Source organism: Heloderma suspectum, chromosome 3 (assembly GCF_057233095.1).
Source record: "Heloderma suspectum isolate Gila_16-S chromosome 3, 16-S_ref, whole genome shotgun sequence".
Lineage (NCBI taxonomy): Eukaryota > Metazoa > Chordata > Lepidosauria > Squamata > Helodermatidae > Heloderma > Heloderma suspectum.
The window spans coordinates 224,895,371-224,910,020 of NC_139460.1; the positions used below are offsets into that span (position 1 = coordinate 224,895,371).

Here is a 14,650-nt window from a genome sequence, read left to right on the forward strand (position 1 = left end):
GGACATTGTATTGCTTTCTTTCTTTACATCCCCATCTTCACTGCTGGAATCGACTTTGCACACTTTGGATGTTCGTCAGGCGCTGGCTTTTTACAAGACCAGAACTGAGCAGCTCAGACTCTCCCTCCAACTGTTTGTTTGTTATGGTGGGAAGCACAAAGGTCAGCCTCTCTTGATCCAGCACCTCGTGTCGTGGGTTGTTAACACAATTGAACTATCATAAGAGCTGGCTGGACTCAAACTGTCTGCCCCTGTCTGAGGTCATTCTACTCGTGTGGTAGCAACATCGGTTGCATTTGACAGGGGTTGCCGTCCCTGAACTGTGCTGTTCTGTGACTTGGTCAACACCGTCCACCTTTGTAAAGCACTGTAAATTGGATGTCTGGGCTAGAGCTGATTGTGCCTTTGGACGTGCTGTCCTCTCGTCTGTCTTGTAGCTGGACACTAACCTACCTCCATGTAAGTTAGCTTGCTACTTGCCGATATGTGTGATGCATGGAGACCATGAAGAAGAAAGACAAGTTGCTACCTCTAACTGTAGTTCTTCGAGTCGTCATCTATGCGTTCACACAACCCACCCACCATCTCTCTTCAGTGTCATAGTCGAGTTCAATGTTGGGTACTGAAGGCATTCCTTCTTGGTTCCAAGGTACAATGTCAGTCTCCAGGAACTGAGGGAATAAGCAGGAACCTGCTAGGGACATGTGCACTGGGATGGTGGGGGAAGGGTTCCCACCGAAACTCGTCAGCTATAGAAATTTCCTGAATCGAGGCATCGCGCAGACACAGAGCCCATACGTGTGAATGCATAGATGACTACTCGAAGAACTACACATAGCAACCTGTCTATACCCTCCAAAGTCTGCATGTATAGTAGAGAAACAAGCAAAAGATAAACCCACCCACAAGAGCTAAATAACTAAGTGCCAGCTTCACTCACCACTGTATATAATGTACTTCTTTCCTGATTGTTTCAGAAATAACATTGTTACCTTGTTTGCATAGTTTTGTCTGCCCTCAGAAACCTGAGCTGAACTTCAATCCAGGGTCAGACTTTGTTCATTTCCTTGGCATGACTTGCCAAATCTTCTCTAGCTTACATCAATGCATAAGTTTCTCTGTCTGGATAATCTAGTTCACTTTGCTATTCTGAAGTAGTGAATAATTCTGTATTTTTATTCTGTCTGGCATCATCTGAGATGGATCCTGCCAATTAATTCCTATCAGCTATTAATCTTTTTTGCCAAAACATTTTTGCTCATTTCCCTACAATCTCTCAAGGTGGAAATATAGCAAGGATGACCGAAATATGAATTTGCAAATATATTCATTTTGAATTAGTAGTTCTAAATAACATTTTAATAATAATAATAATAATAATAATAATAATTGAATAATGTTGGTATCCTTGTACTGATGCTTAGGCCCAAACCTTTTATGCAGATGTGTGTAATGGTAGCCTGATGGCCTTTTTCAGCATGAAAAGCCTTTTTGAGAGGAATGACTGAAAGTTCATCCCTTTCCACACGCACACTTATTTGTAAGAGTTAGAAGCATTGTCTGACAGGCTCTGATTCATAGATGCAGGAGTCAATTAAACTGTTCCCTTAGACCTTAAAAACCCATAGTAACACCATCCGTAATCACTAGTGTTCTGCAGTCCTGAATGATTTAGCATGATTTTTATGTAAATTAATTTGAATTTCTATGGTACTTTCTTTATTTGAGTATTTATTCTTAAATGAAGGTATAAAGGACTGGGAAATACTCAAAATGAGTGATCCACTGATGGTTCAGTCCTATAAGCCACTGTGCTGGTAAATAAGATAGTGGCTCAGCAGTCCTTGTATCACAGCTAATATCACAGCTTGTGTATCTTTTATTTTATTTTTGCTGCTGCTGTACATTTTCTTTTGTATGTTTTACATTTTCTCTTGTAGCTGTTTTATACTGGTAATTTCACCCCACCCCCAGGAATTCCCAGTTTCCTTGTCATGGGCAATGACCCAGGGATGGAGCATCCCTGGGTTGTTCAGGTCAGCAGGAACAGGTGGGAGGCTGGGAACCAGCATGCTGGCTCTCTTCCACGTGTTCACAGCTAGTAGATTGTTCCTGGGCCTTGTTAATCTGTTTTTTCACTGAGTTGGGTGAGTGTTGTAGCCTGAGGAATGCCTGATTTAAATCCTGAAGTTGTGAGTCTCTGTACAAAGACTCTGAACAGATATGGTTGTATTGTAGGGCTTGGCTTGTAGACAATGGATCTTGTGGTATCTTCTGGGTGGAAGCTGGAAGCATGTAAGTATGTGTAGCAGTCAGCAGGTTTCTGATATAAGGGAGTGCTTCTTTGTCCATATATAGTAAAGAGAAATCTGTTCTCATGGTAGTGTTGCCACACATTATGTTCTTCAGCATTGTCTGAAGCTGGTGGATTGTAGTCTACAAATGAGTCGCAACTGATCTAATGTGGGTTGCATTCATGGAATCATGATTATCTTTTGGAAAAAGAGAAAAGGGAGAGGAAGAAAGAGCATATGAACATATAAACCAGGTCAGTTATGTCCTGGAGGCTGAAAACCCACTGGGTTTTTTTTTATATTGCCATTTCTGATGTCAGATTTTTGTCCATTTATTTTTTTGCATAGAGACTGGCTTGTTTGCCCTATGTAGAATGCAGAAAAGCATCACTGACAGAAGATAGCATATATCATATTGGAGGATGAGAAATTGAATGAATTCCTAATGCTGTGGCTGACATTATTAGGTCCTGTAAAAGTGTTTCCAGAGTAGATATGGGGACAGAGCTGACATCTGGGTTTGTTGCAGGGTGGTCTCTGCGTTTGTAGCCTTGGTATGTAGTTTGGTGTTTGATAGTGAGTAGTTGTTTTAGGTTAGGGGGCTGTCTATAAGCAAGTACAGGCCTCCCACCCAAGGCCTGTGAGAGGGAAGTGTCATTGTACAGGATGGGCTGTAGGTCATTGATGATACATTTGAGTGGTTTCAGCTTGGAACTATAGGTGACAACAAGTGGTGTTCTGCTGTTTTCTTTTCCGGGTCTGTCCTGTAGTAGATTGTTCCTGGGCCTTGTTAATCTGTTTTTTCACTGAGTTGGGTGAGTGTTGTAGCCTGAGAAATGCCTGATTTAAATCCTTAAGTTGTGAGTCTCTGTACAAAGACTCTGAACAGATATGGTTGTATTGTAGGGTTTGGCTGTAGACAATGGATCTTGTGGTATCTTCTGGGTGGAAGTTGGAAGCATGTAAGTATGTGTAGCAGTCAGCAGGTTTCTGATATAAGGGAGTGCTTCTATGTCCATATATAGTAAAGAGAAATCTGTTCTCATGGTAGTGTTGTCACACATTATGTTCTTCAGCATTGTCTGAAGCAGGTGGATTGTAGTCTACAAATGAGTTGCAACTGATGTAATGTGGGTTGCATTCATGGCACCATAATTATCTTTTGGAAAAAGAGAAAAGGGAGAGGAAGAAAGAGCACTAACAGAAAAGGGGAGGGGGAGAGAGAGAGAGGACAGATCTAGATTCATAGATGTACCAAAGGTAAAAATAATGCATGGGTCCCATGTTTTAGGTTAGGGGTCTCCAATGCTGCGCCCACAGGAAATCGCTCCATTGTTTTGTATAGGGAGCAAAAAAGCCCCCTTGTTGAAAAATACCTGGAGGCTGGGCACAACCCTAAAACAGGCCATGGGCTCTGGGTGGTACAAGCAGAACTACATTACCACACTGTACATTTGAACAAATATGAGCATCAAGCCTCTGATTAGCCCATTAAAGCTGGATAAGAATACAAAGACAGGGCAACAAAAGAGTTGAGAGATTTTGATGGCTTTTATATGGAAAAGCTTAGGAATTTTGAACTTAGAGAAGACTATCAACAGGAAATTCAAGAAATAATTTGATAAATGGGTTGAAAATATGGAGGTTTACGCTGAATTTTTGAATTATATTATGAATTGGAATTTTTTGTTGTATCTTGTGTAACAGTATAAGTGCTGCTTTACTGCAATTTCAAAAATAGAAACCACCTCTAGTCCTTTTGATAAGAGAACTCTTTTGAGTCATGATCCAGCCACATGGTGAAAATGATAACTGTAGAAGTTGCTTCTTCGTTAAAAAATGCTAGTTGTGGGTTTTTTCTCTTTTCATTTGTTCTAGCCTCAAGATATCCAGAAGTGTGTCCTAAAAGGAATAATTAATGGTTTATTACAGGAATGGAAAGGGTAATTATAACTAACTTTTGTATATTTTTATATCATTGAAGTCATTTAAAGTTTCTGCTGAGATTGGCTGTTGAAAAGTGAGTAACCTGTAGCACAAATGATGGAGTCCTATGGCAATCAACTCTATTTAGTTTTTTTCAACAGGAGCTCACTCAGTCAGATTTAGAAAGCATTACCCTTTTTTAACAATATATTTACATGGGTTCAGAAAAGAAGTTTGTAAACAGTGAGGCCAAAAGGCTGTAACATTTTTGTGTAGCAATAGGTATTTCCTTGAGTACACAAGATAAGAACAGAGTGACCCCTACATAACAGCAGTCACTGGTTTTTTATTTTGTTGTTGTTGTAGTAGTAATTATTACTATTACTATTACTATTATTATTATTATTATTGATGATGATGATGATATTGTTATCATCATCATGCTAGATTCCAGGACACTGCTAATAACTACAAAATTGCCATAGTTCAACCTCATCATCATTCACTTGTTATTTTTAAAGCTCCTAAAATTTACTAGCTGCTGCATAGAAATAAACAGCTTCCTGACTACAGGCTCACAATCTAAAAATCATGAGATAAACTGAGAGGACACATGGAGAGAAAAGAAAAAATCAAAACAAAAAACATTCAAATGGAGGCTGCAGTGTGAAATTGAGCTATGATTTATCTGCAAATTCGGTTGCAAATTCTTTTTGGGCTTAATTGAAATTGCGGATATCTTTCCCATTTCAGAAAGGTATTATCTGTCTTCAGGTATTAAATTAACCCATAAAATCAGTATTATCAGTGAGTTACTCTGTTCTATTGTTCTTAAGAAGAGAAAAGTTCTGCTGAATGAGACAAAAGGTCTATCTAGTACAGCATCCTGTTTCCCAGAGGAGTCAACCGCATCGCTCTGAGAAACCCACAAGCAGAACTTGAAGGCATGAGCTCGTCCCTGCTTTTTTCCTTAACAATCTATCCTCCAGGGCCCCATCTACACCGGGCTTTTACTCCAGGGTGGGTGCGAGTCAAGCTCCCTCGTGATAGATGATGTAGTCGCAACTTCGCAGCCATCTGTAGTTTTCGCCTGGAAAATGTGGAGTTCCAAGGAGTTGTTTTACTGCAATTTGGAGGGGTAGCTGCGGTTTCCCCCACGGTTGCGGGCCATCTGTTCCTTCCCCGAACCGACTTTGCATTTTACAGTGGGCATGTTGTAGGCATGCGTAGTGCCTGCATCAGTCTGTGATGCCCCTTGACTCCCCCCTCCCTTCACAGCTGCATAGTTACAGAGGCACAGAGGGGTGTTTTCATCTATTTAATCACACTTTCGCACAGTTTTGCAGCTTCATATCTTCGCAACAGTTGTGGACTCACTACCCAAGGGCCAGGGGGGTGGGGTCTTGGGGGAGGACCAACATCACTCCAGCCACCATTTCAAAGCGATGGCTAGGCACATAGCGCTCACGCTTGTGAGTGTGAACCATTGTGAGAGTCTCGGGCTAGGGAATTGACAAACTGATGGTGCAGAAATGGAGGAGCACAAAACACCCACTTTTTACCTAAAAAGGGACGGAATGACATAGCAGAGCCCCTAAAATACAAAACAGCCACTGAAGTGTCGCACCCCCACACTCACGAGACTGCACAGCTGCATATTTCATTATAATGGCAAAAATACAGGGCATGGCGAGTCTGTTAGGGAATGTGCAGTACATCACAAGTGTATTGCAGGGTGTGCTGACTCGAAGCTGCATTGCTGCGCAGTTGCGACCGGGGTGGGTGGGTGTCAAAGTGGTGCCATATAGATGCAGCCCAGGAAAGATTGCTGCATACTCTGGGGAAGGCCAGGGTACACATATCTTTTCCTAAAACAAGCATTCCAAGGGGACCAGTTCCCCCAAATGAAAATAGCCCTTGCTCTTTGTGGCAATTTGCATTTTCTCTTTATGTGTGGAGGTCTGCTTTTTTCCTTATGATAGAAATGGATATGGTGGGGGAGTTGTGCCACTGCTGTACGTCATTGTCAGGCCAGCCCTTTAAGAGGAGCTTGAGCCAGCATGATGGGAGGTGGAGGCAGATGGGAGAGCACCTGTCCTGTGGACTCCAAACAGCATATGCAGCAGCTTCCCAGAAGTAAAACTAGCAGGGCTAGCTCCAATTTTGAGGGACCCTTGGCAAAATGTGCTCTGAGAGCACCCTCCTCTGCCAGTGGGCCCTGGCTATAGTGGCAGTGCTCCAAGCAGCACTGGGTAGTTTAAAGGGTGTAGGGACCCTTTAAATTTCTATTTCCTCAGAGAGATGCAGAGTTGGGAGAATTATGGGAAATTAAAATGGCTTCTCAGATCCCCAGGCCATTAAAAAAAATTAAGGGGACTCCAGAGCAGGCATCAGCCATGGGCCCTGCCAGGGTGTTGGTGCCCTGGCAGCTGCGCAAGGAAGCTGGCACCTCCCTACAAACCAGCCTGCTTGTTCAGAAAGTTGGCTTTCTCTCCTCCCACCCACAGAAGCCTGCATGAGCCAATGAGAGGAATAGGAACTAGCTCTCCATCAGCCCAGGGCCTTTGAACTACCTAGATCCAGGCGCACATGTCTGCACATCCCCAGGAGTCACCAAAGCAAGAACAAGCAACAATGGCTACTCACAGTCATCAGAATGTGGATAGTACATAGCATAATTATCGAATCCTCCAGCCCCATAAGTGACTATATCTGTAATTTTGAAGAGACAGACATTTCATTTGACAAGCGATGAAATGCTCAATGCCCAATGCTCAGGATCAGAAATCCTGTGCAATATCATGTTGCAGGTCCCATGTGTCTTTTTTTCTAAACTAAAAAGCTGGAGCACTTTAGCTTTCTGTTGTAGGGGATACTCAACGCCCTGACCATTTTGGTTGTCTTTTTCTGCACCTTTTCCAGCTCTCTGAAATCCTTTTGAGAAGGAGTGACCAGACCTGTACATAATATTCCAAATGCAGCCACACCATAGATTTATGTAAGGCAGTGGTGCAGAACCAGAATTGAGTAAGAACCAGATGATCCCCCACCCAGCCCTCCGCAGGCCAAATGATGTCAGATGGGCATAGCCACATCCATCTGATATCATTTGCTACTGGCTGAACCATGGGCCAAGACCAAGGCATTGCTGCATGTCAGCTTTCATAGTTAGGGAAATCCCTGCGTACAGCAAAGTCAAGCTAGTCAAGTCCCCTTTGCCCCTCCAAAGGAAGTGTGAGAGGGACTCAGACAGCTCTGCCCCAACTTCACCCACCTTGCTTTCTTCTTCCATAGAGAAGGAGGCGGGGTGGGCACAGCTGACAGAGAAGTGAAAGGGACTCGGCCAGCTTGGCTGCATGTAGACTTTCTCAGTCAGGGAATCCCTGTGTGCAGCAAGGCAGCAGCACAGTAGAATCCCCACTGTTATCTGGAGCATCCAGAAAATTCTGGAGCAGATCATAAAGCAATCCATCTGGAAGCACCTTGACAACAATGCCGTGATTACTCGAAGCCAACATGGATTTGTCAAAAACAAGTCCTGCCAGACAAATCTGATCTCATTTTTTGATCAAGTCACCTCCCTTGTAGACCGTGGGAATGCTGTAGACATCATATACCTCGACTTCAGCAAAGCTTTCGACAAAGTGCCCCATGATATCCTGATGAGCAAACTTGCTCGAAGTGGGCTAGATGAAACAACGATCATGTGGATCCACAGCTGGCTACAGAATCGGACTCAAAGAGTGCTTATCAATGGGACCTTCTCAAGCTGGGGAGAGGTAACGAGCGGGGTACCGCAGGGCTCAGTCCTGGGCCCAGTGCTCTTCAACATTTTTATTAATGACTTGGAGGAGGAGGTGCAGGGAATGCTGATCAAATTTGCAGATGACACAAAATTGGGAGGGATAGCTAATACTTTGGAAGACAGAAACAAAATTCAAAGTGATCTGGATAGACTGGAGTGCTGGGCAGAAAACAACAGAATGGCATTTAATAGGGACAAATGCCAAGTTCTGCACCTAGGAAAAAGAAACCAAATGCACAGTTACAAGATGGGGGATACGTGGCTCAACCACACTACGAGCGAGAAGGATCTTGGAATTGTCGTCGATCACAAGCTGAATATGAGCCAACAATGTGATGTGGCTGCAAAAAAGGCAAATGCTATTTTGGGCTGCATTAATAGAAGCATCGCTTCCAAATCCCGGGAAGTACTAGTTCCCCTCTACTCAGCACTGGTTAGGCCTCATCTGGAGTACTGTGTCCAGTTCTGGGCACCACACTTTAAGAAGGATGCAGACAAGCTGGAGAGGGTTCAAAGGAGGGCAACAAAGATGATCAGGGGACTGGAAACAAAGTCCTATGAAGAGAGACTGAAAGAACTGGGCATGTTTAGCCTTGAGAAGAGAAGACTGAGGGGAGATATGATAGCACTCTTCAAGTACTTGAAAGGTTGTCACAGAGAAGAAGGCCAGGATCTCTTCTTGATCATCCCAGAGTGCAGGACACGGAATAATGGGCTCAAGTTACAGGAAGCCAGATTCCGGCTGAACATCAGGAAAAACTTCCTGAGTGTCAGAGCAATACGGCAATGGAACCAATTACCTGGGGAGGTGGTGGGCTCTCCCACACTGGAGGCCTTTAAGACGAGGCTGGACAGCCATTTGTCAGGGATGCTCTGACTTGGATTCCTGCATTGAGCAGGGGGTTGGACTCGATGGCCTTGTAGGCCCCTTCCAACCCTACTATTCTATGATTCTATGATTCTATGATCTCCAACCAATAGTGAAGATTCCCCACATCCTCCACAATCCTTGATAGCAGTGGGGCTAGTGGAGGAGGTGGGGCCCACAGAGGGGATGCAAGCTGCCACAGGCCAGATGCAAAGCCTCCACGGGCCAGAAGTTCTGCACCCTTGATGTAAGGGCATAATAATATTGAATATTTTTATTTTCACCCCTGTCCTAATAATCCCTAGCATGGAATTTGCCTTTTAAACATCTGCTGCCCACTGTGTTTATCCAAGATCTCTCTTCTGGTTAGTCACAATCACTTCAGACTTCATCAACATAGATGTGAAATTAGGATTTTTTGCTGTAATGTGCATTTCTTATTTACACTGAATCTCATTTGTTATTTTGCTGCCCATTGTAAGGCCCTTTTATGTAGCCTGAAAATAGGTAAACGACTACATAGTTTTTGTGCATGGGCACACATACACGGGTACATATCCTGATTGGTAAAAAAGAAGTTGAAACTGATGTTAAATGCATTTGTGGCAAGCAAACACAAACGTACATTTTATCTTTCATTCTTCGTCTATTCATCTGCTTTCAGGCCACGAACAAAAGAAGATCTTAGAGCATATTTTGTACTTCTACAGGTAGGAAGAATAGAAGCATTTACTTATTACAAGGCGGTATGTACAGCATTAAGATTCCCTCTGTTGCTGTTGATTTTAGGGGTTTTGTTGTGTTTTTTCTTGCTCCTAATCATATACCATTGCTGCTCTTTGCATGCTGCAGTGCTTACGCACAAAAAGGCAACAGAGCAACAATGAGGAAAAAAATGACCTGAGAACAGACAAACCAGATCAGTTTTTCATTTTGAAAAAGCATATTGGCACATCCACTGAGAAGTGTATTTGTTTGTGGGTAGGCATGGCCTGTTGGCACATTAGAGACCTAGTTGAGATAAATTTCTAACCAGTTAGCATGTGTCACAAAACTGTTCACCTGACAGGACTTGAGCACTTCCTTTTACACTGTGCCTTCCAGGTTTTGACTAAAATATGTCCTCTGGGACATACCACAGAGGTAATTTGCTACCCCCAGACCCCCTAAATGATTTTTCTCCCCCAGGATACCACCACCACTCCACTTAGGGAGATTGTTAAGGAGGGCATGTGCTGGGTACATGTTCTATCACCTTCACTCTGCGTATGTGTGGTCTTTTCAACCTTACCCAGTACCTACCTCCTTTACAGGCCACTAATCCTGCTCAAGCATGTAAATATATGGGGTTATATTTAAACTTGTACATTACACCAGGCTGAAGTCTTTAACCAAAAAAAGTATTTATTAGTAAAACAGGAGAAGAAAAAGTAATAAATACTAATTTAGAAAACAAAAGAGGAATATAATTATCTACTCTGGCTTGGAATTGATGGTAGTTTGCTGAGCCAACTCTACAAATCAGTACAATGGGGGGGGACGGACTTTCAGCTATAGGCCAGTGGACAGAAGAATTGTGTAGCTATTGCACTAAATAGGTGTTGCAGCAAATAATCTTATTATGATCATTTTTGTAATAGTATTTTAATTATAACTTCAAAAGGTATAATTTATTTTTACACTAACTCAGTGTTTTTAATCTTTTTCAGAATCCTCTGTTTAGTAACACATCAACATATGTCATATATGCTCACTTGCTAAGACAGATTGCTGCCTTAACAGAAGGCGATCATCACTTCCTAATTCACTGGTTTAAAAAGTAAACTATTTTCTATTGTCTTGGATCACAAATGTTGTGCTTTCAATGGCAATTGGTTTATTCATTGATTTTGGTAATTGACTAGTTCTAAATACGTCCACTGTTCCCTTTAAAAAGTCATTAGAATAGTGGCAGCTGTTAAAGAAATAGCTCAGTATTTGCAGCAGCAAATAAAAAATACATAAATTATAGCATGTTTTATGTAGTAGTCCATTACTGTAGCATGAATATGAAGACTGGGAACCTAGGTGCAGTTTTGCTGAAGTCAGCCTAAAAGCATCTTAATCATACCTATATTATTTGGGTTGAAAACTAGTAGTACCCCGATTTCACATTTTTCATGTCTTTTATTATATATATAAATACATATTTTGTTGTATAGTGAATGAATTTCCAAATATAATGCTTTTTCTCTGCCTTACTCCATAAGAAAAAATAAAAGACTGAAAAATTTCAGTTTCTCAACATGAAAAAATTCATACTGAGCAGAAAAAAGTTGAGCCGCTCAACCTTTTTTTCTTGGTCTTTTCTAGCTCAAAAGCACCTTTTCCAAGCTGATTTTTCTCCCATGGTGGGAAAAAAATGGAGAAACTACAGGGGTATTGTAAGCGCTCTCTCTCTCTCTCTCAAACACACACACACACACACACACCCTCATTTAGAGAGCAATCCTATGGTCCTTGGGGAAGTGTCTCAGGGACCATAGAATTGTTCAGATTCCCCCTTCTGAGGTCGGAGACAGTACTCTGACCTTGGAAAGAGGAGTTAGCGATCCGACCCCTGCCCCTGCCACATTGCAGCTAGCACAGAATGACTGCACCAGCTGCCCTCTGAGGTCAGAAAAGCAACCTCAGAGGAGGAGGAAAGGAGGCATTCCACTAGGTGAGGAGGGCAGAGTTATCCTGAGCCTCCTTCCCTCCCACTCCGAAGCGGCCTCACTAGGCAGGTGAAAAAGTCTGTCTCGCGAAATCTGAAGGACAGGGATGCAAAGATAGTCTCTGCCACTCCACCTGCCCTATGTTGGATGATTGGATACCCTTGAGTTCAAGGCCTTCTGATCATCAAGGGTGCAATCAACAGGATTGTGCCTTCAGTCACTGTGTCTCTGTCTGTTTTCTCTCTGCAAGTAAAAAAGCTGCTTGAGGAGAGTGATTTTGAGCTGGAAAAGGACAGAGTAGGAAGGGTTGAGCAGGCCCCCTCTCTCTCCAACCTTCCTCCACTAAGAATTGCACCCTGCCCCAGCTGGTTTGGATGTTTGTAAAAGCATAGGAAGGAATTAATAGAATTCTGGCTAAGGCAATCTCAGATTAAGGGCAATAATTAAATCTCAAATCTTCGTCAATTATTAAGGTGTCAAATGGAAATAGCCTTAGTTATTTGGATATTAGTTCCAAAGTTTTACGGTGTGTAATATTTCCCTTTTTTTTTATTCCATCCCTCTGAGATATGAATATTTCCTCATTCTGCAGGGAAGGAGGGGTCTAGGAGTGAGGGAAGCTTGACAGACAACCATTTTCCTGAATGTTGCACAATAAAAATGTGTGTGTTCCTTACCCATGAGCATATACATGCTGTTTTCTACATGTGTGAAGTAGTCCTGAGTGATCTGGACTTTCTCAAGGCTATAAAAGGAGTCTGGCTGGACTGGAATACATAACCATGTCTCCCACGTCCAAGGCAGACCTTTTGTCCATTAGACCGCACTGGGTCTAATGACATAAATTCACCAATACACATACTCTGAAATAACACTGTCAATACCATGCTGACAGCAGTCAGACAGAATTGGTCCACTGGAACAGTTAACAGCTCTGCTGACCATTTAATACTATTCCTTCAAAAATATTTAGATTCCTCATTAATGCTGTAGCACAGTTTTCATGGAAAGTTGTCAACTCTTAAGTATTTTTCATAAAGAATTATGATTTCCATTCATGTTCTACAGCTGAGATGGTATCATCAAAATTACTTCAGTATATTTCTTCTAGGATGTCACAGAAAAGATTCAAGCAGGTGATAGACAGACTGCTACAGTTTATTTCTTTACGTCTGTTCCCCGCAAAACCTGAAGAATTGCCTCCTATGGAGAAGTGTACCTGGTGGATTCCATCAGCAACCAAAGTCTTGTCTTTATTTAGTAGGTTTTCCCAGGTGCAATTAGTTTTTGTTCCTTCTTCTAATGTGATGCTTTTCTCACTATAGTTACTTTTTACTATAGAGTACAACTGAATATCTGCCAATGACCTGACTATTCGGTCAGATCTATATTCTTATATTTGTTTCCTCCCCTTACCTTTTTGGCCTCCCTTGCAACAGTGACCGGCCTCACAGTCTCCTTTGCCAGCAACAACTCCGCCATCCATGAGCCCAGTGTGAGATTTTTCTCACTGTGTACCCCGTTGAAGTTGGATGGAATGTTTTCCATCCAAACTGAATTACTTCTCTCACATAAGCTGCACTCTTCGTTCAGCATTCTATTGCTGACACCTTCCACCTCAACAAAATGTATATAACAGCAGGTCAGCTAATGGCTTGGCAGATTTGCAGACTAATGCCAATGTTTAGCCTATTGCATGTATCTAAGATAAAAATTAATACCAATGTAAGTAAATAACATACTTTATTATGGCAAAGATTTTGTTTTCTGTTGCTTAAGAATATAACACTGAAAACATCATTACCTGAAGAAAGTGTCTAATAATGGAGTACTCTCAAATGTTGTTTAGCTGTTAGTAAAACTTCATTTAATTAAGCAGTTGCATATGACTACCAAGATGCTTTGTATAGTCCTCTGGTTCCACAGATAAGGTGAAAAATCTATGCACAAATGCTGAAAGTTCAGGAAATTATACATTCCACAGGTTAAGATTTTTTCAAGGGTTGACTCAGGCCTTTCATGTTTGACTAAGAATATTATACCATAAATGCAGTTTGGTATATTCCACCTTCATGGAAATTAGACTGATTAGTTGTGATTAAGGTGCAATTATGCTGTGGCCATCTTCCTATGATCTTTTCCAGCATGTCCCTCAAAGCAAGTTACTCATAGGAATCTAAGTAACTCAAGTGATGCCTTTTTAGGTCGGCTTCTTAGATTCAATACTTTATAGAGCTACTTTTCAGACAGAAAACACTCCCAATTAATTACTGTGGAGGCAAAGAACACATCCAGTCCAAAGGCCTTCTCTCCACAGTAGCATACATTAAACAGCCCCAGGAAGCCAAACATGAAAGACAAAAAAATATGGAGGAGCTGGCATGGTATTTGATCTTCAGTTTTTTGCCCTAGGACGAGTACAAAACATGGTGGGATTGCTGGATGCAGGGATTCATCAGCAATGGGCTGTAATAAATGTCCTACTTCAAGTGAGCTCCTCCTTGCATTGATTATAAAACGCAAATGGCCTGGATATAATACAAATAATATGGGATCAAATTGTGCATCATAAGATATTTTTGACAAGTCTTAATTTCATTCCTTAAACAAACTTGGTTGTCAAGAACTATTTCTGAAAACTCATTATTTAAATATATCTTTACAGATGCTTCAAACAGTCTAGTTAATCCTTCTGTTATTCCATATATGGATTTCTATAATTCAACACTGGATCATATTGATCTCATGGAAGAATACCATAATTGGCAATGTTACGGAAATTCTCATAGGTAAGGAAAACTGTAAAAGTTTAGCACCACAGTTGAGGGATTACTAAATGTCATGGAGTGGGGTTATCAACAATAAAGAAAGAGGATCATTCTTGTATGTAATATTTTCAGGATTTGCTTTTTACTAAAATGAAGCATTCCACCTATAATTGTTCACAATCTATAATTATGCTCATGGCATCATTTTGAATTATAGTTGTTTAAAAAAAACCAACTTATTCTCAAAAAGAGCTCTCTTGTAAATAGATTATCAAACTGGTACAGATTATAAC

General features: G+C 41.6%; 1 protein-coding gene across 1 annotated transcript in view; it reads left to right on the top strand.

Moving 5' to 3' along the window:
- HECTD2 (HECT domain E3 ubiquitin protein ligase 2) overlaps nt 1–14,650 on the top strand; it is an 85,921-nt gene that overhangs the window by 43,880 nt on the left and 27,391 nt on the right. The window contains exons 6-10 of the mRNA XM_084845816.1: nt 4,173–4,237; nt 9,558–9,603; nt 10,603–10,712; nt 12,701–12,849; nt 14,255–14,378. Of these exons, the coding sequence (XP_084701942.1) occupies nt 4,173–4,237; nt 9,558–9,603; nt 10,603–10,712; nt 12,701–12,849; nt 14,255–14,378 (494 nt within the window). The remainder of the gene's footprint in view (nt 1–4,172; nt 4,238–9,557; nt 9,604–10,602; nt 10,713–12,700; nt 12,850–14,254; nt 14,379–14,650) is intronic.